This window comes from Podarcis muralis, chromosome 11, assembly GCF_964188315.1.
Source record: "Podarcis muralis chromosome 11, rPodMur119.hap1.1, whole genome shotgun sequence".
Lineage (NCBI taxonomy): Eukaryota > Metazoa > Chordata > Lepidosauria > Squamata > Lacertidae > Podarcis > Podarcis muralis.
In genome coordinates, this window is record NC_135665.1 from 38,155,654 (window position 1) to 38,178,887 (window position 23,234).

At 40.6% G+C, this 23,234-nt stretch overlaps 2 protein-coding genes and 1 long non-coding RNA gene across 6 annotated transcripts in view; 2 read left to right on the plus strand and 1 right to left on the minus strand.

Annotated features, from left to right (window-relative positions):
* IQGAP2 (IQ motif containing GTPase activating protein 2) overlaps positions 1-1,733 on the plus strand; it is a 119,291-nt gene extending 117,558 nt beyond the window's left edge. For both annotated transcript variants that reach the window (XM_028748003.2, XM_028748004.2), the window contains one exon: positions 887-1,733. In XM_028748003.2, coding sequence (XP_028603836.2) covers positions 887-1,000 — 114 coding nt within the window. In that variant the 3' untranslated portion in view covers positions 1,001-1,733. The remainder of the gene's footprint in view (positions 1-886) is intronic.
* Positions 1,734-7,071: 5,338 nt separating this feature from the next.
* On the minus strand, positions 7,072-10,044 carry LOC114606598 (uncharacterized). The gene is made up of 2 exons (XR_003708915.2): positions 9,267-10,044; positions 7,072-7,983 (listed from the first exon to the last, which is right to left on the minus strand). It is a non-coding gene; the product is annotated as an uncharacterized LOC114606598 (long non-coding RNA).
* Positions 10,045-10,069: 25 nt separating this feature from the next.
* F2R (coagulation factor II thrombin receptor) lies at positions 10,070-21,158 on the plus strand. Of its 3 annotated transcripts, none has more exons than XM_028749076.2 (2): positions 10,070-10,278; positions 16,299-21,158. In XM_028749076.2, the coding sequence occupies exons 1-2, from the start codon at positions 10,191-10,193 to the stop codon at positions 17,489-17,491; spliced, it is 1,281 nt and encodes a 426-aa protein (XP_028604909.2). In that variant the 5' UTR covers positions 10,070-10,190; the 3' UTR covers positions 17,492-21,158. The 3 variants fall into 3 exon arrangements, with proteins under 3 accessions (XP_028604909.2, XP_028604910.2, XP_028604911.2); XM_028749077.2 differs by lacking the exon at positions 10,070-10,278 and adding an exon at positions 10,445-10,463; XM_028749078.2 differs by lacking the exon at positions 10,070-10,278 and adding an exon at positions 10,563-10,659.
* The last annotated feature ends 2,076 nt before the right edge of the window (positions 21,159-23,234 follow it).

A 23,234-nucleotide genomic window follows, 5' to 3' on the forward strand; every position in this document is an offset into this window, starting at 1 on the left:
ACTCTTGGACTACTAAAAAGTGTCCCCCCCCCCAAAAAATACCGTATTTTTCGCCCTATAGGACGCACTTTTCCCCCTCCAAAAATGAAGGGGAAATGTGTGTGCGTCCTATGGGGCGAATGCAGGCTTTCGCTGAAGCCCAGAGAGCGAGAGGGGTCGGTGCACACCGACCCCTCTCGCTCTCCAGGCTTCAGGAAGCTCTGCGGAACCCTCGGGAGACCGGCTCCGAGGGTTGCGCAGAGCTGCCTGCAGTCCCGGGCTCAGCGCACTTCTCCCCATCGCCAGCCCCACAAGCTTGGGGGACAGCGGGGAGGCGGAGCGCACCTTCCCACTGTTCCCCTACCTGGTTTGGAGGCTGGCGGTGGGGAAAGCAGCGCTTCTCCCCATCACCAGCTCCACAAGCTTGGGGGACAGCGGGGAGGCGGAGCGCGCCTTCCCGCTGTTCCCCGACCTGGTTCTTCCAGCCCCGCACCTGGGGGGGATTATTTCCCCCCCAAAAAAAAACCTAGGTGCATCCTATGGGCCGATGCGTCCTATGGGGTGCAAAATACGGTAAATATATATGCAAAAGTCTGTATCATTATCAGACACAAACTGGTGGAGTTAGCTCCATCATTGTATCACTGGCCTTACCAGACAGAGGGCTGAAAAAATGCTTGTCCTATGCATTCCTTAATTAAGCACTTGTCTGTTCTTGCTGTACAACGATTTATGGTATTGAGGCTTTTTTGTTCGCTAGATTGCAAATTATGAGCTATGCTTGAGAAGAGGGTTGCTAGAGATTTTGTCTGTGCATTTTTATTTTTATTTTTAGTATGTGATATGCATTTGAATGCAACATTTAAATAAAATTTATGGTTTTAAAATCAGTTTTTATTTATTGCAGGATTTGCTTCAAATGCAGTATGAAGGTGTCTCTGTAATGAAAATGTTCGATAAAGCTAAAGTAAATGTAAACCTCCTCATATTCCTGCTGAACAAGAAATTCTATGGAAAATGAAGCCTAATCTTATTGGACTCTGCTTCAAATAATCTGCAGTTATGGGTCTTTGTGTTTTAACTATTTGCTATTATACAGCAGGTGTTTCTTCAAGAAAGTCCAGAAGAATGTACTTATGTGCCTTTTTCATCCTTTGATAAAACAGTAGTAGCATACAAAAATATGAATCAACTGAAACACTTCCAGATTTCTGTGGTGTAGGTACTCAATTAAAATGGATATGATTTAGTGGCATTGAAACACTGTGTCTCTGATCTCTTTAAATATGCAGGACATATATTTGGACAGCATATATAGAATTACTTTCCCACTAAAAATTATATACCCCAATTACCAAATACAATTCTATTTTAGACAATTATTCATAGGGGAAATAAATGCTAATTTGTGTCTCTACAGAATACTTTTGGCAAATGTTTCTTTAAAGCCTATGGCTCTTTTCCAGAGATCTGTCAATTGTAAAGTGAATTATTGTGCAATTCAAAGTTTTTATAGGTAATTATAAATTTAACATTTACTGTATAAAATATATATTTTGCAATTCATTCCTACTAAAATGCACTACTGCCTCATTGAAATCTTATATACACATCCTTTTAATTTATGTGTAAAGGGGCAATTTGAATAGTGATCAATTTTTTGCAATGTACTTGAGGTATTTTAAAGAAATAAATTGTGCCTGTCTTTTTTGTAAGAAAAGGAAAAAAATCCACAAATAAAATGCAATAAATCAGCACGTAGTTGGTCTTATAAATGCTCTCTTTCAGTATTGTTGTATTGTTTTTATAACTTGTGTGTATGTTTGTGTGTGGTAAGTAACTGTTGTAGCACTACTGTGTCTGCCTTTGCAAGTGTGGAAACCTCAGAAGTCTAAAGAAACGATTCCATTTCTAAAGATGAGTGTCATTCTCTAAATTTGAAATGGTTCGGAGGGGAAAGGGTTTGACTACAAAACCAAGGCAGTGTCCTTATCCTCTACCTCTCTTGTGTTCTACTTCCATTCCACTAGCTCAGTACAGCCTGAGCTTGGTTTAAGTTAGCCAGTGTGGTGTAGTGGTTAAGAGCGGTAGACTCGTAATCTGGGGAACCGGGTTCGCGTCCCCGCTCCTCCACATGCAGCTACTGGGTGACCTTGGGCTAGTCACACTTCTCTGAAGTCTCTCAGCCCCACTCACCTCACAGAGTGTTTGTTGTGGGGGAGGAAGGGAAAGGAGAATGTTAGCCGCTTTGAGACTCCTTCGGGTAGTGATAAAATGGAATATCAAATCCAAACTCTTCTTCAACCTGCTCCCCTTTAAATAATCAGGGATGCCCACAAAAGTGCTTTTCCTGCTTCTTTAGGGAACAGTTGCGCAGAGTTTTTCTAAGACATGCCCAAGCCCCAGCTTCCCATATGAAGGATAATATCCCTCAGCAGTAAGAAATACAAATATAACTTTTCTTACAGTGAATCATTGTCCCTGGAGGTGATTAATGCCTCCTTATGAGAGGAGACAGTGGTAAAACCACTCCTTTAAAAAAGCCTCCCTGGATTCAGAAAATCTAAGTAATTACCAGTCAGTTGCCAGTCTCCCCTTCTTGGACAAGGTTCTTGAGCAGGTGGTTGTGGACGAGATCCAGGTGCTCTTGGAGGAAACTTAACTTTCTATCTAGATCCATTTCAGTTGAGTTTCTGGCCCAGAAACTGCTTTGGTTGCCCTGTTGGGAGAAGTGTGTCCCTGTTAATTCTCCTCAACCTCTCAGCAGCTTTCGATACTATTGACCATGGTATCCTTCTGGAGCAGCTGTCTGAGTTAGCAGTGTGTGGCACTTCTTTGCAATAGTTCTGGTCCTATTTGGATGGTTGTTTCCAGGATGTGATGCTTGAGGAGTGCTCTTTGGGATCCATGGAGCCTTCAATGGAGGGTTTTTCAGGGTCTGAGTTTATCCTCCATGCTTTTTAACATTTACATGAAACCACTGAATGGGGTTATCTAGAGATTTGGAGTACGTATCTTCCATCAGCTTTGGCTTGTGGCCCAGCTGTGCCCCTATCTGGACAGGGATAGTGTAACTTCTGTCATGTATGGTCTGGTAAGGTGTCAGCTCATTTCAAAGTGCTGGTTTTGACCTATAAGGCCTTAAATTGCTCAGGACTGCAATATCTCAAGGTCCGCCTCTCTCCATATGAACTGACCTGGACACTGGAGTCATCATCTGAGGCCCTTCTTTGTGTGGCTCCTCCACAAGCAGTTCAGAGGCAGGCCTTTTCTGTGGTGACTCCACATTTGCCGAGTGCTCTCCCCCGGGATGCTTGCCTGGCGCCTTTCCTTTTATGCTCTACTTGTGGACTTTCTGGAAGAATCTGTTTGGCCACTATGAGAAGCAGGATGCTGAATTACTGATACAGCAGGAACCTTCCTATCTCACATGCCCATCTAGAATACTATGCTACAGGGATAGTAGCATAGTAACAGTAATTGTGCAAGGGATTATGGAGAATGCATGAATAACTTTAAGCCCTTTGTATTAATATAGCATTCATCTAGCGGTAGTATATCTAATCCCAACGATCCTCCAACTAGAACAAAAGGAAAGGAAAATCCTGAGGAACCTCCGGACACTGGAACAAGCTGGACTGGTTTCATCCAAAAATAAGTACCAAGAAATAATGAAATAGCAAAGGTACTTTGAAAATTGTTAAATTCTCCAACTATGTTTGCCCACTGATGCAAAAAAACCCCCCAAAAAACCCAAACCCAATTCAACTGCACTGCAGTACACACACACACAATTTTAATATTTCTGAGACTTCCATCCTTAAAGTACAGTGGTACCTCGGGTTAAGAACTTAATTTGTTCTGGAGGTTGGTTCTTAGTCTGAAGCTGTTCTTAACCTGAGGTACTATTTCTGGGTTAGCGGAGTCTGTAACCTGAAGCATCTGTAACCAGAGGTACCACTGTATTCCATTTTATACAGAATGGATATTGCCATGAATAAAAATGCTTGGGCTTTTGTATTTGTATTAAACTGTTAGATAATGTCCAATGTTGTACAAGCAGATTTTTCCTCCTCCTGCCATCTAAGGGACTTCAGGTAGCCTTATATGTATGTTTTTCCTGCCACCCCCCTGCTATTTTATCCTCACGTTAACCCTGTAAGGTACCTTAGGCTCAAAGTTTACTGGCCCAAGGCCACTCAGCAGACTTTTATGGCTAGGTGAAGAGGAGAACCTGGGTTTCTGTCATCCAAATCTTCCTATCTAGCCATTGCAGCCTGTTTCTTGAGAAAAGCTTTGATGTATATATTTTCTAAATAGGTCAGTAATTATTGCAAATAGCATTTCAAAATACATTTTGACCCACAACATTTTCCTGTTATAGAATGGCAGCTCTTATATTTTGTTGAATTTTGTAGGGATTTCTTCCAAATACACATTTAAATCACAGCTATAAGATCAATTGGAGACAAAACATAAAGGATCTACAGCACACTTACCTGCAAATGCTTGGTTTAGCATAGTTAAAATCCCCTGTTGATGCTTTTTCTAATGTTTCAGGGAAACATTTTGATGGTCTTTGTACGTGAAATACGGTAGTTTGAACTTGAGTTCATTTGGTTACATCACATAAACATGTGAAAATGGGGAATGCATGGGAATATTTGTGTTTAAAATCTTTCACATTCTTTTTGTAGAGCTCGCCTTCGAAATCTTCAGAGATCACTGTAAGAAACTAAATATACAACGTGGATTGCTTGTGATATGTTTTTGAAATGTTGTGCAAGATGAAAACAGTTTACAGTGGGAGGAAAATATAAATATAGAAGACCAATCATCACAGGGAGGTTTGAAGGAAATGGGGAGCCAATTTTGTCTATAAAGCTGAGTAAAAGCACTTTTTAAATGAGGTGAACATGTTAACTCCCCCCACCTCACACTGTTTTGGCGGTTCTTCTTAACCTCCAGAGCAGATTGGGGGTCCCAGAGGAGAGAAAATGGGGTGTTCCTTGCACTGGCTTCTGCTAGTGGGTCTGGATAGTTGAATCCAAACCAACTAAAATCAAAACTGACCCATTCTGATCAAGATATGTACTGGACATCACACCTCAGAAAATTACTGAATGCTTGAATAATCCAACAAAAAATCCATCCATGGAAGTCTTTTGATACTGTTTTTCCATTTTATTTTTTTTTAAAAAAACAACCCTCAAACAATGAATCTGTTTTGACAGTGCTAAGCTATTAGAACAGGATGCCTGGAGGGGAATATGGTCACCTCACAATCAAGAAGGCTGTACAACTCAGAGCTCCTGCGCTCAGGTACATAATTTCTCTTCAAAACAACTCATTAACTGGGAATATTTGAAAGCTTTTACCCCCACTCGGAAGGGGAATGTCAGCAGATATGCTGAGATCAAAACAAGGTAGTATAACAAACTTTCTCAAGCCGCCGCAACATTGGGGAGAAGCCAGGGCAATGAGCCAGCACAGAGATAAGATGGCATCTAGTCCAATTAAGACTGCAGAAGGTACAGCGGAAATAGATACTATGCAGTGCTCAATGTATTCTCATTAAAGAAAGGATAACAGAAACATGGAGTGAATCCAATGTCAGAAAAATTAGTTGGAACCATATTTGGTATTTCAGTCCTGTCCTTGTAATCAATCAAATGGTAAATGAAAAATTTAAGACATCATGGGTGGGGGGAAATAAAGAAAAATAATATACAAAGGTAAAGGTAAAGGGACCCCTGACCGTTAGGTCCAGTCGTGACTGACTCTGGGGTTGCGACGCTCATCTCGCTCTATAGGTCGAGGGAGCCGGTGTTTGTCCGCAGACAGCTTCCGGGTCATGTGGCCAGCATGACTAAGCCGCTTCTGACGAACCAGAGCAGCGCATGGAAACGCCATTTACCTTCCCGCCAGAGTGGTACCTATTTATGTACTTGCACTTTGACATGCTTTCAAACTGCTAGGTTGGCAGGAGCTGGGACCGAGCAATGGGAGCTCACCCCATCACGGGGATTCGAACTGCCACCCTTCTGATCAGCAAGTCCTAGGCTCTGTGGTTTAACCCACAGCGCCACCCGCGTCCCAATATACAGTGGTATCTCGGGTTAAATACTTAATTCCTTCTGGAGGTCTGTTCTTAACCTGAAACTGTTCTTAACCTGAAGTACCACTTTAGCTAATGGGGCCTCCTGCTGCCGCCGCGCCGCCGGAGCATGATTTCTGTTCTCATCCTGAAGCAAAGTTCTTAACCCGAGGTAATATTTCTGGGTTAGTGGAGTCTCTAACCTGAAGCGTATATAACCCGAGCTACCACCGTAGAAGGAATAAATTCAGGATTGCTGTGGGAAACAATGAAGGCAGTGTTTAAACGCATATGTATAAAAAAAAAAATTAAGACCGCACACGACAAGAAGTTCCAACTTGCAATTTGCAAACAGCTGCAAATTAAGCAAAAAGAACTAGAAACAATAGAAATAGATAAAATGATGAATATAAATAGAGGAAACAATGGAGCAATTACTATATTTAAAACAAAAATATTCTTAATATGGGCATAAGGGATCCAAACTATTAGCTGCCAGGTTGCAAAAAAAAGAGAAACAAAGCAACATTTACAGGTATAAAAATGAAGACAAGAGAAAGACTTTCTAGCAGAAAATTAATATGTGGTGGGAAGTCTCAGAGGCATGCTCAGAGTTCAAGGATAAATTCCATCCAGGGAAAAACACTGGGTTGTGAAGCAAGGGAGTGACCATGGGGAGGGTTCTGAGAGCCAGATAGAGAGGGAACAGGAGGAGGATTGAGCTGTAAGATTCCCCTCCTCTGTCCTAAGGGGTGGAATATCTCACCCAGGCAGCTGGAGATTCAACTTCCTGCCAGCAGTGGTGACTGATGAAAAGTTATTGCATGGAGTGGGGAGGAAAGGGAAACAGTTGATTCCTCAATCCTAAAATTATTACTGCTTTTGCTCATGAATATAACGTTCCAAAATGTGATCCAACAAAGTCTTATCATGTGGCATGTTATGGCTGCCTTTGTTCTAAAAACAGATAGAATGTAGGAGGAATATTAGCTTGGTTAATTGTTCTAAAAACATCTGCCTTTATTCAGCAAAGGAAAAAATGTGTGTGGGTTAATGTGTGCTTACATCATTTACATTTTACATAAATTCACAAAGATTAATAAAGTTAAGTGGAAAACAAAGGGGAAGGAAAACGAACTTAAGAGCATTTCACTGAAGTATATGGCAGTGAAAAGGGTGTAATACTAGGAATTGATGGAGTTTAGCCAAACCAATAGGTTTTGCACCCAGTATTATCAGAGCATTAGCTCTGCTCTTTACCTATTAAATATTTAACCCAACTATCTTATAACACCTTATTTAGGTTTTGTCTCTTATTAAAGATTTGTCAGCTTTTGGGGTTTCATTTGTGTTTGTAGTTTTTAATTCAATAATTCTTTACCAAAATACATACTCTCATATATGTTTTTCTCTTGTAAGGTTTAAGAATGTTTGAAATTATACCTGGTGAAGAGGTAGGTGACTTTGATATCAAAGCTAAATTCTTAGGTGTGGATATGGAAAAACCATTTTCAAGTAAAATACCTTGTAAGAAATAAATCTTTGTACAGATTGGATTTTGAGATGAGAGTAGAAAAATAGACAGGAATTCAAAGAACCTTGCAACTTTTGTTTGTTGCTTTAGTATTGAGACAAAACTGAAACAGTCCAACTGATGCTCTTGAACAAACGAAATGCAAAAGAAGTCTGCATCATTATCAAACACAAACTCATGGAGTTTCTTCCATCATTGCATCATTTACTCTACTAGACAGAGGCCTGTAAAAGACATGTCAAGTCTCCAATGAAAAAAATGCTTGTACTCTATACATTCCTTAATTAATTACTTAGCTGTTTGTTCTTGCTGTACAAAGATGCATGGTTTTGAGGCTCTTTTTTTCTCTAGAGGGCTGGTACTATTTTCTGTGCTGTGGATGACAAATGAATTAGGCTTGAGAAGAGGGCAGCTAGATGCTTTGTCTACATATATGTTTTACTTTTTGGTATTTGATCATATGCAATACCATAGATCTTCCTAACAGGAGGAGAGACCATTCAAGTTCCACTGTGAAATCTAGGAAATAAGTGTGCATCTGCCAGGTTGTTACTGGCATTTATATTTCAAGAATGGATATACTTTCAGTTGGGGAAAGTGTACTGGGGTACGTACAGTAATCCCACAACTTACACATATTTAACTTATGTGCATTCAGCTTTATATGTGTAGCCAATAATAATAATTTGAAAGGGTTCTGTAAAAAGGGTGTTGGCAATCCCTCCCACCATTGAGCCCAATGGGTTTTGATCATGCACGATTTTTGCTTTAGGCATGATCCCCATGTAAGTTGCAGGCTTCCTGTATGTTTTTTCTGTGTTTCTGTGAATATGGGGTGAATATAACTTATTTATTTCAGATCAGTACTAAACAAGGGTACAAATGGATCTGATGTGATCGTTAAAGAATGATACAGTAAGGTTTTGGCCTTCATGACTTAGGACCAGGGTAGCTTGTCTCTATATAGGCACATTAAAATGTTGAGAGACTCCTGTAGTACCATATTGGCCTAAATATAAACCTCACTTTTTTCCAAATTCCAACTGTGAAAAGTTAAAGTGCAGCTTAAATTCGCAACCTTACAAAAATTGGCTTTTACTATATCGCTGCTGAAGGTGTAGCTTATATTCAGATGCAGCTTATATTCGGGCCAATACGGTACCTCTGTCTTCTGAGATGCTACTAATGGCCACAGAGGACATTTTCAGTGGTGGCACTCCAGTTATGGAATATTCTACCCAGAGATGCTCTTTTGGCACATATCTTATTGTTTTTAAGACAAAATAACTTTTTTATTTTGCAGAGCTGCTTTGATAAAACGTTGAACCATTTTCCAGAGGAGTAGCCCTGATTATCTTTTGCAGCAAAAACAAGCCTTGTGTGACACCTTCAAGGACCAATACTGTGCATAAATTAAGACAGTGGTTCCCAATTAGCTAAGGACTGTGGACCCCCTGTTTTTTCAAGCCATGGTCCCCCTACTTTTGAAAATGTTGATATTTTTGTCATGTGAATGGTGCCACAGAACACAGACCCCCCTGGGGTTCCTGGACCACCAAATGGGAACTACTGAATTATGGCAAAAGCTTTTGAGGACTTCCGTGCACTTTCTTAAATGCATGAAATGTAATTCTGAGTTATAGGTGCATATTATACCTGTAGTGGGGAGGAATTGTAAAAAATGGGCTCAGTAGAAAAGTTGTTGCTGTTGTTGTTTAGTCATTTAGTTGTGCCCGACTCTTCGTGACCCCACGGACCAGAGCACACCAGGCACTCCTGTCTTCCACTGCCTCCCGCAGTTTTGTCAAACTCATGCTGGTAGCTTCAAGAACACTGTCCAACCATCTCGTCCTCTGTCGTCCCCTTCTCCTTGTGCCCTCCATCTTTCCCAGCATCAGGGTCCTTTCCAGGGAGTCTTCTCTTCTCATGAGGTGGCCAAAGTATTGGAGCCTCAGTTTCACGATCTGTCCTTCCAGTGAGCACTCAGGTCTGATTTCCTTAAGAATGGATGCGTTTGATCTTCTTGCAGTCCATGGGACTCTCAAGTGTCTCCTCCAGCACCAGAATTCAAAAGCATCAATTCTTCGGCGATCAGCCTTCTTTATGGTCCAGCTCTCACTTCCATACATCACTACTGGGAAAACCATGGCTTAAACTATACGGACCTTTGTTGGCAAGGTGAGGTCTCTGCTTTTGACACAACTATGTATTCTAATGATAATTCACAAAACACTCTTGGTGAGACACAAATATTAGCTCTGGGTTAGTATTGGCTTCTATTATTTTTGTGGCTTTTTAGCTTATTGTGGCTTTTGCATTTTAATTATCTCCTGAAAAACCACCAGAAGTGAAGGCGGTGAACTGGCGCTCGACTCCGGAGGGCGGATTCCCTTCAGAGCTTCCCGCCCACTCCTCCGCTTTTGGGGCGGCGACTCTCCCCTCAGGCCGCCTCCGCCACACTTAGCGCGCTTCCTCGCCTGTCCGCCTGCGGTGCCTGCGGTCCCTCACAGCAGCCCGGGGAGACTTCGGAGCTGACCCTTTGCGCCCGCGAGCTCGGTGCTTTTGCCCCGTGAGGCGGCCATGGGGCAGCCGCCGGTCTCGCTGTTGCTGCTGGGCTGCAGCGCCGTGCTGGTGTGTCCCCTGCTCTGCCTTCCCTCGTCGGGAAATGGTAGGTGGCGACGACGGGGCTCTCTCCCGCCAGAGGGGAGCCAAGTTTTGGGTGGTCGCTCGCTGGGAGGAGGAGGAGGAGGAAGGCGGGGAGGCAGCTCAGCCATGTTTCGGAGGACGCCATCCCGGGGCGGCTGAGGGGGCGAGAGGGACGCTTCCAGGAAGTCGCGTCCGATTGAATTACAAGTAATCCATACTCGAGTTCCATTGGTGTGGATGGCACACAGCCAATGAAAAGGGTTTCGGGTTGGGGTAAACACTCGGGAAGGGGGTGCTGGACTAGGTGGGCCATTGGCCTGATCCTGCCGGGCTCTTCTTAGGGGTCCTTTTCCCGGGGAGCCAAAGGCAGCCCCTCGCGGAGGCGCGCGTGCAACATGTAAAAGTAAATCCTTCTGACAGAACAAAGCTGGCTGCAGGAATGCCTTTGATACTTCGATTCGCCTTATTCTTTCCTGGCTCGTGTTACTGGATGCCTGGGTTGTTGACGCCACTGCCGCCAAGTTGCCGGAGATGCGACCCTTTTGATGTGGGGCTCTTCCTCAAAAGCAGCGGGTGGGATCTTTACCGTCGCCTTTTCTCTCTTTCTTCCTCTCTCTCCTCGTCCTATTTATGGTGTTTATTCAGCGCAATCCTGTGGATGCCGTTGAGTTCAATAGGATTTCTTTCACAGGCAAGAATGCGTAGCGTTTGAACACTTGACTGAGTAATAAATGGGGATATGCAACTCTCACAGAACATAAAGTTTTGTTGGGTGTTGGGGAGCACCTCCATAGTTGCGTGGCTACAACGTAAGGCTTTTAAGTTTTAGGGTTTCTCTTAGATTCCTTAAATATCGTTAATGTCAGTGGGAGATGAGCAACCAGTTTTTAGTATACCAGTCCATTGCACAGTCAAAAAATAATATGAAACAACCCGGACCCTGCACAGTCCTTTCTCCGCATGCTTCCTCCATGAGAGGTCTGGTGGGCGGAAACAGGAGAAGTGGCCTTTTCTGCAGTGGCCCCTGTTTGTGAAATGCTCTCCCCAAGGAGGTTGGCCTGCGCCTTCAATACATATCTTTAGGCGCCAAGCAAAAAGCATTTGTCTTCTCCCAAGCATTTGGCTAATTAAACAATCTATGGCCTTTTAAACTGCAGGGGGAATTATTATTTTTGTTTGTTACTGTGCTATGTATTTTTGTGTTTTTATATTGTAAACCACCCTGGGATGTCATATATGAAGGGCGGTATGGAAATTTAATGAATAAAATAAATAAAAAGATGTGGAATGTGAAAGTTACAGAACCTGAGAGTCATTGTTTGCTTTCTTTCTATGAGTAACTTTTTTCTGAATTGTTATGGCTTATAAACCATGCGTGATGTATTTTAATCAGTAAAATAGATAATTCTTGGCTTAGGAAGTAGTTTTTGATATTTCTGCACATAAGCAAATGGTTGCCTTAACAGATCAAATGTTTGCCATTTGTCTTATGTTTTGACAACTTGAAAAAGTTGTAAGTTCAGGGGGGAGTTTTTACTGCCTGGATTTATTGCAAAGGAACTTTGTGATCCATGCTCTTTCTTTGTTCTCATAAAGTACAGCAGTGTAGGGAAGAGGGAATCTCGCTGGTTGTTTATTTTCCTCCATTGTTGCTGTATTTTTTACATTGTTGACAGATAGACAGTATGTTGACCTAAAACGCTGAGTGAGTCATTTGCTTATCACCATGAACAGAACAGGGAAAATGTGGATCAAATTGAACATTACCATCAATGTTTTATTATCTATCTAGATGGTTGTTATTTTTTACTTCAAGGTTAGTTTTTTGTTAAACTTATGAGAAAGACAAACTTCATGTGTTAAATTTAAAGTTGCCCCTTTTGGATATCAACTGTGGTTAGTACAAGAATAAAAAGAGTACAGTGGTACCTTGGTTTAAAAACAGCTTAGTTGATGAACCACTTGGATTAAGAAAGCTGCAAATCCAGAAGTATGTGTTTCGGTTTGTGAACTTTGCCTTGGAATAAGAACATGTTTCGCTTCCTGTTGAGTGTGTTTCATTTGTAAATTGAGTCCCCTGCTGCTATGGGAAAGCACGCCTTGATTTAAGAATGCTTTGGTTTAAGAACGGACTTCCAGAATGGATTAAGTTTGTAAACTGAGGTATGACTGTAACTTCCTATTATTTCCTTACCACTTGGTTGTCAATCTGCTTGTGCTTCCCATGACAAAAAAATACATGTTGGGTGAATACTTTAAAACTATAAGTGCCAGTCTGTGGTTCTTGTTAACAAGACATTAGTAAGTTTGGGTGTACGCGCAGAAGGACACAGAGTTAAATTTCAATTGGTTAAAAAGAGTTAAATTAACAGAAGGACTTGATGGGTATATAATTGTAATTCAGTAATGATCAGCTGCCTGAAAATAGACTTTGCAGCTTGAGGATTACGATTCCAACCACTGGGCAACACAACACTATTTGACTTATACCGGCTCTCTTACCTCGTGCCTTGGTCGTCTGCTGGTGAGTGGGACCCACTACCGGGTAAGGGCCTAAATCAAGTTGTGTTGAAGAAGCAACACTACCACCATACAAATGCAGTATAGGGGAGATTAAGAAACTGGTGCCTAAATGCAGGTTTGAGTTAAAGGTGGGTCCCAGGTCTGAAAATTTGAAGACTACTGATCTAGTGTGTTTTCCAAGTTAACTCTGGCTTTGATTTCACATTTGACTTAATTTCAGTTGCCCAGTTTGAATACTGTGTTGATGCATTGGACTGGATCATGTTTGGCATAATCATGTCTAGAGCAGACCAATTGAAATCAGTGGGACTTAATATGTGGACCAATTTGTGTACATGTGTGTGTGTGTTTCTGTTATATATATTCACAAACAATATATATCACTTTTTGATTTTTCAGTAAGTAATAACATTAAATAATAAATTGCTCCCACACAAATGCAACAGTAATTTTAAAAGCAGTACAAAAGGGGTAGGAAATGTTACAGATGTGTCTTTGAAACACAAACAGCAACTGAGAGAGGCATTTTGTTACCAAGGTGTTGTGTTTTTGGTGTGTGTGTGTGTGTGTGTGTGTGTGCGTGAGAGAGAGAGAGAGAGACTGGATGGCACTTCCAACCAAGTAGGTGAAAATTAACCTTGGGTTAAGAACTTAATTCGTTCTGGAGGTCTGTTCTTAACCTGAAACTGTTCTTAACCTGAGATACCACTTTAGCTAATGGGGCCTCGCGCTGCCGCCGAACAATTTCTGTTCTCATCCTGAAGCAAAGTTCTTAACCCGAGGTTAAGAGGGTTAGTGGAGTCTGTAACCTGAAGCGTCTGTAACCCAAGGTACCACTGTACTTAATTTGTTTGATAGAAGATGTCCCTTAGTGACTGGTTGTGGTGGATGACTCAGTCTTTCTTCTCTTATGCCTCAACCACAAAAGCTTTGTGCTATAAGCACCACAACTCCGTTCACCTGACCAGCATCTGCAGACTTTGACATTTTATGAAAGATGCTTCTGCACCAAATGCAGTCATGGCCTTGGGTCTATCTTCTAACAGCTGTATTTTTGTTAAAGCTGTTGGAACTGTCTACTCATGAGAAGTATTCAGTGACTGTTAAAGGTAAAGGTACCCCTGCCCATACGGGCCAGTCGTGTCCGACTCTAGGGTTGTGCGCCCATCTCACTTAAGAGGCCGGGGGCCAGCGCTGTCCGGAGACACTTCCGGGTCACGTGGCCAGCGTGACGAAGCTGCTCTGGTGAGCCAGCACCAGCGCAGCACACGGAAACGCCGTTTACCTTCCCGCTATAAAGCGGTCCCTATTTATCTACTTGCACTTAAGGGTGCTTTCGAACTGCTAGGTGGGCAGGAGCTGGGACCGAAAGACGGGAGCTCACCCCGCTGCGGGGATTCGAACCGCCGACCATGCGATCGGCAAGCCCTAGGCACTGAGGTTTTACCCACAGCGCCACCCGCGTCCCACAGCACCACCCGCTTCCCTCAGTGACTGTTAGTGTTCTTTAAAGATATCTTTCTTGAGAGATACATCTGGAAGGTTTAATACTGGGAGTAATTGAAAGCAAATGCATTTTAAGTTACAAAATCTGCTTAAGGGATGTGTCAATTTCTAATCTTCATTTGGCTGTCCATACTAGGCAGAGACTGTTGTTTATGTTGAGCACAAATAATTAATTATGGTTTTGGAGTAACCTAGTCTGGACTGGGATTGTGTGTCGAATTTCGGCATAAAGTGAATGGGTGTGTCAAAATAAGTCACAATAGTGCTTTATTTAAAATCAATTTAAGAGATATCTGTGTTGAGGATTAAACTTCAGTAGCAACATTTTTTTAAAGAACTAGATCATGAAAGGTCAGTGTGACATCATGCTTGTTGCACAAACAATAGATATGTGCCACTCTCTATTACGTATCTTTATCCTAACAACACTCACTTTAGTAAGCCTCCTAAAATCAGTATGTTTAGGAGCATTTGGAACAACTAATGTTTTAGGATATGAAAGCCCTATATGGAGGGAAAAAACCCTGAAGTTGATGTTTCCAGCTCTTCTGTTCTTCCTTATTTGTGAATAATGCTGAATGACCAAAGTACAGTCTACAGAATACTGAGTTTGTTTAGCAGTGCAAAAACACTTTGAGGCTGATGAGAAGTCACATGATCTTTGATCCATTCTTTTGTACTGTGAATGCCATTCCAGTAGTCTAAATGATCTTTCCTGTCATGCCTTTTCAGTAGCTAGACAGGCACTGGGTTAGTAGACAGCCTAAAGTATACAACCCATCGGGAACAAACTTCATCATTAGTTACTTTCCATGTGCTATGGACATTTTATAGTTTTTCACAAATGACATCTTGGATCATCTATCACAGTAGTTCTTTTCTGAAGTCATAAATGATTGGATCCATTTTAGTGATGGAGCTGTGGTCACAGTGGAGGAAAGGAGTGAGGTGATGTCTCCTTCCCCCTGTAGCTCCAGGTCCCCTGAAAACTGCTCTAGGGGGCCCCCTCGGACAGTGTGCAGGTGAGGGCTGTGTCCTGCAAAGGCTGTGCGGTTGGGGTCAGAATATATCTGAAATGATTTTTAAAGGACTAATTTCCTGTATAATATACACTTTGTTGTTATTCTTGTTATTACTAATTATTTATTTATGCATGAAACTGGACACCCAAAACTTTAAAAGAGTTGTTTTGTCTAAGATATAGGTTGGAATTGAAAGATAACTCATTGTGGGTGACACAATTAGTACCAGGTTTTCTCCAACCTATCTGAAGAAAACCTATAGGCTCAAAGTGCTGTATACTGGAACAACGGTGGCCTGTTTTAATGGGGATATAGAAACAAAATCATTCTGAGTTCTCTTATCATAGCATTCCAATTCTTTGATGTGATATTGAGCAAGCCATTCAGAATATAGCCCAATACAACATGGGCTATCAGGCAGATATTAACACAGAATGAACATTCCATGTACTGTAATAAGAATTGTGTCTTATCTAAAGGAGGTTTGAAAATCCAATAGGCTATGTTTAGCTTACTGAGGCAAGGGAAAGTCCATGATTTCCGGCAAAGTTTCACTTGATAATAAAGATAAATACTTTTGGAATTTGAATGTTTCTTGCATTGAAACATATATTTAAATAGTCTGGAAAAGTATCTGATGAATATTCAGTGAATAAGAGGGTTTGTAACTGCTGTTGTTAAAATTTCAGAGGTGATGAATAGGAATCCCTGTTTTATATGTTAATGTCATCTTAATAGGTGCAGACAAGATCTATTGTAAATAACAGAATGTAAATTACTTAAAAGCAGCTATCATAAACACTGGGGGCGGGGAAATGAAAAGGTAGTATAAAGGAAGTAACATGCTAATTGTACAAGATATTTGAAAAATGGAAAAGGCAGTGAATATGCCTTTTTCTAGTCCACAAAAGAATTTTACTTCAGAAAAGTATTTTCTGCTAAATGTGTGAGTTACCCAATATGTTTAATAACCATAAACTTTATTTTCTAGAATCTTTCGCTCAGATTGGACCAAAAACCTTTCCCTATTCAACAGAAGAAGAATATGAAAAAATCCCATTGGGAGACGATGACATTGAAAACGATTCAGAAATTGGATCGGGTTCTATCAATGAAAGTATTTCCCCTCGAGAAACACGAATGCTGCCACCTAAACCGATCTCTGGAGATGTCAAGGAGTACCTGACTAGTGGATGGCTGACCATTTTTGTTCCATCAGTTTATACCCTAGTTGTTGCGCTGAGTCTTCCTCTGAACATCATGGCAATTCTTGTGTTCCTGATAAAAATGAAGGTGAAAAAGCCAGCTGCAGTGTACATGCTCAGTCTGGCTTCTGCTGATGTTCTCTTTGTGAGTGTTCTTCCTTTTAAGATTGTCTACCATTTTTCTGGGAACAATTGGGCATTTGGACCTGAAATGTGTCGTTTTGTCACTGCTACCTTCTACTGCAACATGTACTGTTCTATCCTGCTGATGATGGTGATAAGCATGGACCGTTTCTTAGCAGTGGTGTACCCAATGCAGTCCCTGTCATGGCGCACACGAAGACGTGCCTTTGTGGTCTGTCTTGCCATCTGGCTTGTAGCAATAGCTGGAGTGATACCTCTGCTAATCAATGAGCAAACCCAAAGAATCCCTCAGTTAAACATTACAACGTGTCATGATGTGTTGAACAAAGATGATCTTAAAGGCTATTACCTTATTTTTTTCACCATTTTCTCTTCTCTTTTCTTTTTTGTGCCATTAATTGTTTCTGCTGTTTGCTATGTATGTATCATCCGGAGTCTTAGCTCTTCAAATGTCGCTGCGAAGCAGAGCAAGAAAACACGGGCGTTATTATTGTCTGTAGCTGTTTTCTCCATTTTTATTATGTGCTTTGGTCCAACCAATGTCCTTTTGTTAATTCACTACATCAGTTTTTCTTACAAAAACTACTTGGGGAATATCTACTTTGCCTATCTCATCTGTGTCTGTACTAGCAGTATAAGTTGCTGCATTGATCCTTTGATCTATTATTACACCTCTTCTGAATGCCAGCGACACCTTATCAATCTTTTTTGCTGTAAAAAGACCTCTGAATCTTGCAGTACCAGTACCAGTGGCCAGTTAATGACTAGGACCAGTAGAAGGGGTACTTGCACCAGTACACTTGGTAACAGTGTCTACAGGAAGCTATTAACATAGGATTGCAATCAGCTAAGTTTTGTTCAAAGTAGACTTACTGAAATTAATGGACCCAAATAGTTAGTACGTCCACGAATTTCAGTGAGTCTGTTCTTACTATGAGAAACATTTGCTACAACTCGTATTGTTTTGTGAACAAAAGTACATTTTGTGCACTTATTATTTATATAGCTATATTTTGTTGTTGTTTAGTCGTTTAGTCGTGTCCGACTCTTCGTGACCCCATGGACCAGAGCACGCCAGGCACCTCTGTCCTCCACTACCTCCCGCAGTTTGGTCAAACTCATGCTGGTAACCTCGAAAACACTATCCAACCATCTCGTCCTCTGTCGCCCCCTTCTCCTTGTGCCCTCCATCTTTCCCAGCATCAGTGTCTTCTCCAGGGAGTCTTCTCTTCTCATGAGGTGGCCAAAGTACTGGAGCCTCAGCTTCACGATCTGTCCTTCCAGTGAGCACTCAGGTCTGATTTCCTTAAGAATGGATGCATTTGATCTTCTTGCCGTCCATGGGACTCTCAAGAATCTTCTCCAGCACCATAATTCAAAAGCATCAATTCTTCGGTGATCAGCCTTCTTTATGGTCCAGCTCTCACTTCCATACATCACTACTGGGAAGACCATGGCTTTAACTATACGGACCTTTGTTGGCAAGGTGACATCTCTACTTCTCAAGATGCTGTCTAGGCCTATCATTGCCCTTCTCCCAAGAAGCAGGCGTCTTTTAATTTCGTGGCTGCTGTCACCATCTGCAGTGATCATGGAGCCCAAGAAAGTAAAATCTCTCACTGCCTCCATTTCTTCCCCTTCTATTTGCCAGGAGGTGATGGGACCAGTGGCCATGATCTTCGTTTTTTTGATATTGAGCTTCAGACCATATTTTGCACTCTCCTCTTTCACCCTCATTAAAAGGTTCTTTAATTCCTCCTCACTTTCTGCCATCAAGGTTGTGTCATCTGCATATCTGAGGTTGTTGATATTTCTTCCAGCAATCTTAATTCCAGCTTGGGATTCATCCAGCCCAGCCTTTCGCATGATGTATTCTGCATATAAATTAAATAAGCAGGGAGACAAAATACAGCCTATATATAGCTATATATTTAAGCTATTATACTGAAGAATAGCCATATCACATTTTTCACATGATTAACATGTTTGTTAACAGATAACCTGTCATTAAAAAGGATATAGGGTATGGGGAGGGAAGATAAAGACTCAAGGAGGTGTTGAAACAGTGTTTTCCTGTGAAAACTTTACCCAGATATGTACTGCATCCCTATTTGTGTGTGTGTGTGTGTGTGTGTGTGTGTGTGTGAGAGAGAGAGAGAGAGAGAGAGAGAGAGAGAGAGAGAGAGAGAGAGAAGTATTAATCTGATTCTACTGACAATGTTATAAATAGGTCACTTATGGCTGAAAACCTCCAACAACTAAAATCTACAAACTGTTAAACAGACTTCAAATTTTTATGCATTGTTTGCCACATTACAATAGCCCTCTGAACGAAATCACTGTTTTCATTTACAAATTGGCTTTGGATGCTAAGAGACACTGATTTCATTCAAGGCTGCCTAATGACCTTATGACTAAAGAGATATTTGAGTTTATTTATCCCTTTTCTTATTGGTACTCTAATTTCAAGTATTATTTGTATTACAACATTTGATGATTCCTGAAATTAAATGAATCAGTGGTCTTTTTTTTAACACTGCTTTTCTAGTTTGTAGTATATGATTGAGCCTTCTGAAATGCATTCTGCATATTTCATGATTTTGCTCTACATATTTTGGCTGCCTTAGAAGCTAAAAACTGAAAGATTTCCTTAAAAGACAAATGAGTCAATATTTGCAATTTGGTGTTGTCACACAGTCACGATAAGCCTTTTTATTGTTCTGTTGAATATAAACAATGGACTTTTGACTCATGATTGAGCCTGGATATTGATTTTACAGAACAGATTGGCTTGCATCCTGACCTTTTGCTTCTTTACAAAGAGAAACGGTACTTTATAAAATGGCTGTTTCCATGAGCAGAGTTATCCTTCCATGAATAGAAGCAAAAAGTTATAACTAGCCAGAACTGGTTGCTAGTTGGTGTTACTGTGTACCCATCACAACTATGCACTGAATAGCCTACTTACATTCTATTAATGTGGTTTAACACGGACTAGATCACACTGTCAACCAAGTAGTTTGGAGTTGTCCAAATATTTGAAGAATCAGAGAAAAGGTATGCTGGCATATTTATTTCAAACTGGTTCTGCTTTAAGTCTTATGCTGAACATGTGTTTCTACTTTTAAAATAGAGTGAAACTCCAATGTGTCCTGTTCAGAATGTATTTTCTACAGGTATTTGCTTTTAGTGGGCACCTCTCCACAGATGTAGCTTAGTTTTTCCCTAAAATGTGTCGTGCCTTGATCACGTGTGTGAAATGCATTTAAAAAACAGACTGAGGCACTGCAACATTATAAAAATCTAATTAACTCGCACTCAGTAATGGAAAATTACAAGTGAGCCCTGGGACATAAAAATAAATTAAATATTACTTGTCTTTATGTAAATTACTTTTACTTTTATTGGCAGTTAAATTTAGGTTTTTAGCTGATGCATTTCTTTAGCACAGAAACTGTAAGTTTCTACTCTAGAATCCCATAGGGTTTCTAATGTAACAAAAAAGTAAAGTGTTACATCTAGTGAGTGCAAAAGCATTTGATCCAACAGAGGCATCCATTAATGCAAGAGGCAAGGGGACACTTTTTGCCCATTCTCCCTCCCTTCTGTTTTCATAATTATGAAAAACATACTCTGGATGCTCTCCCAAACCTTCAGAACAGATTTTTGGATGGTGCCGGAGTCTGTGAAAATCAGCAAAATTTGCATCCCTTCCTCTTCCGTCAACAGTTGCCTCTCCTGGAGCAACATCTAAACATTCTAAACATACATTTTGTTTAAGTGTAGATAATATAATTACCAAATGGGAGAAGTAAAACTACTACTTATCTACTCAAAAGTAAGTCCTATTGATTTCAATTGTTGTTGCTCTTAAACAAGTAGATATAGGCTTGTATCCTGAAACTCAGAATCTAAAGCAGCATTTTAAAACTGAGAAGAAGTGTCTGCTAATCTGTCAGCAGGTATTTTCAGCATTCTAACAATTTTATTTGGGATGTATTGCATTACTATATTGTTTTCCATTTTTGTGTGTGAAAAGATATAAAAGGGTATTTAGCTGGGTTTGATATAGGAGGAAATACCTGTTATAGGAAGAACATTAATGGTTGTGACCAACTAGGTTATACTCCGAGTGTACACATTGAAAATAGTGAACCGAAGTTCTTCATGTCCATTATTTTCAATGGGTCTACTCTGAGCTGGACTGACATTGGATATGACTCAGTATTGACTTCTATTTTCTTCCTGGGTCAAATCCCTATCAAAATACATTTAATGTAAAGTAATTTAACCATACATTTTTAATTTTATTGATGTACAAACATAAGTAAAATTTGTAAATATTTAATAATTTTTGGAAGTTATATTATTATATATTCATATTAACCAAATAAATTATGGTATTTGCTTTCTTAAAACTATAATGTTGATAGACAGATGTTTATTATTATGTTTGAAAATTGAGTTAACCTGCAGTAATAATAAACTTTTTATCTGCTTCATTTGTTGTGTGTTCATACCTATGCCATGATACAAGTTTGTCATACATGATATCCAGTCTGATATATTTTCACTTAAAAATTGCTGCTCTGAAACATGTAAACCTTGAATATTCCAAAAGCTTCAGTCAGGTTGCTTAAAACTTATCTTCTATCCGTATCCCACAGCAACAAAGATAATTTTTTTAAATGTTAGAAACAAGTAACTGTGGCAGTTTATAGGAATCAGGCATTTTGGTCTTGCATTCTTGTTCAGTGACAATAAGGCTAAACTACAATGAAGGGGCAATCTATGGTCTTTGTGGTGTCTATGGTACAGGAACTGAAAAAGCAGTTTGGCAGCATGTCAGGCCAGTCAAGGTTCTTCAGGCCCCCAGGCAAAAGCTGCACTGGCCTAAGGCATGGCATAGTTCATTCCTTTAAATTGGAGGTGAGTTGCCTTGGCCTGCCCTAGCTGATACAGTTTAGGAAATAGTGGTAACACCACCATGAATCTCTCTCTGCTGTAGGATCGCTCTGCTCCAAAATGCTGAATCCATAGACAACAGAAAGGTTATCCAATACTGCTACTATATGTGTGCTTTTTAAAAATATCACTTCCATTGCACACCTACTTCATAGGCTAGAGCATCTGATTTGTATGCAGAAGCTCCCAGGTGGTCCAGTCCCTGGCATCTCCAGGTAGGGCTGGAAATCTCCCCTGACTGAAACCCAGAAGAGCCATTCAGTTTAGGATCACAAACCAAGGCAGTTTCACATAGCTAGCGAGTGATAAGCCAAGCTGTTAACATGATGAACGGTGCTGCACTGCTGTGGGGAAGAAGACCCTCTTGAGATGACTATGCTGTAAGATCTGGGCTCTTTCCATCTGAATTCAGGTGTAAATATGCGAATAGGTCATATTTCTTAAAGGTATGACAGCCTCCGCCACATCTTGATTTGCAAAGGAACCCAGACCGTGAGTGAGCACTTGGATCTCCCAAGAATCTTTCTACAGCTCAGCAGAGATGGCACCCAACCTCTGTAACACTATGTTTCTCTCCATGTGTTTGTGTCTAGTACCTGTTTTGTTATTCCAATGTGCCTCCATGAGTTGGGCAAGATAGTGGGTCAGGATCATGAACTGACCTTTGAGCTTCTTTATAACCATCCCAGATAACAGATAGGTAGCCGTGTTGGTCTGCCATAGTCAAAACAAAAAAAATTCCTTCCAGTAGCACCTTAAAGACCAACTAAGTTAGTTCTTGGTATGAGCTTTCGTGTGCATGCACACTTCTTCAGATACCTGAAGATGCCTGGTATCTGAAGAAGTGTGCATGCACACGAAAGCTCATACCAAGAACTAACTTAGTTGGTCTTTAAGGTGCTACTGGAAGGAATTTTTTTTTGTTTCATCCCAGATAAAACGTTCTTGTAATCTTTCAAGGGTTTTACTTAATTGCAGCCTTTGTTGAATCCTGTAAGTATTTGCAGTTATTTTATACCTGGACTGCAAAAAGTTCCAGAATGTGTATGTTTGGCAGTGTTGGGACATATAAGCATCTCATTATATGAGTATCAATGTGGACCAAGAGAACTGCTTTATGAAACAGCCCTAACTTTCCCAAGTTGATATATCCCATTTGACTCATAATCTGTGTCCATATCAGCTTTGTTAAAAAGGAAGCTCTGTTTCCCATGATTCATTGTTATAGAGATGTGAAAATGGCTAAACCCCGCCCTCATTTTTACTGATGTGGATGAAATTTACGGGAAGAGGAGTTTCTCCAGACTGGATTAAGCCTGCCAAATTGCAAGCAGATATCTCCCAATGCAGGAACCCTTAAGTTGTACAAATATTGTTTCAGTTACAGGAAGTCATGCTTTTCTCTTTTCCATTATTGTTTGTACAGTGTTTATAAAGAAGTCTGTTTGCCTCAGTAATTTTTTTCTTTTTTACTGTGAATTTTGACTGCGTTTTGACTTAGCTGTATGACATATCTATCATCTATCTATCTATCATCTATATCTATTTATCTCTTTCACTGCCAGGAGATGAAACCTGCTAGATTTAAAACTGATAGTCATAGTGATTCTTCC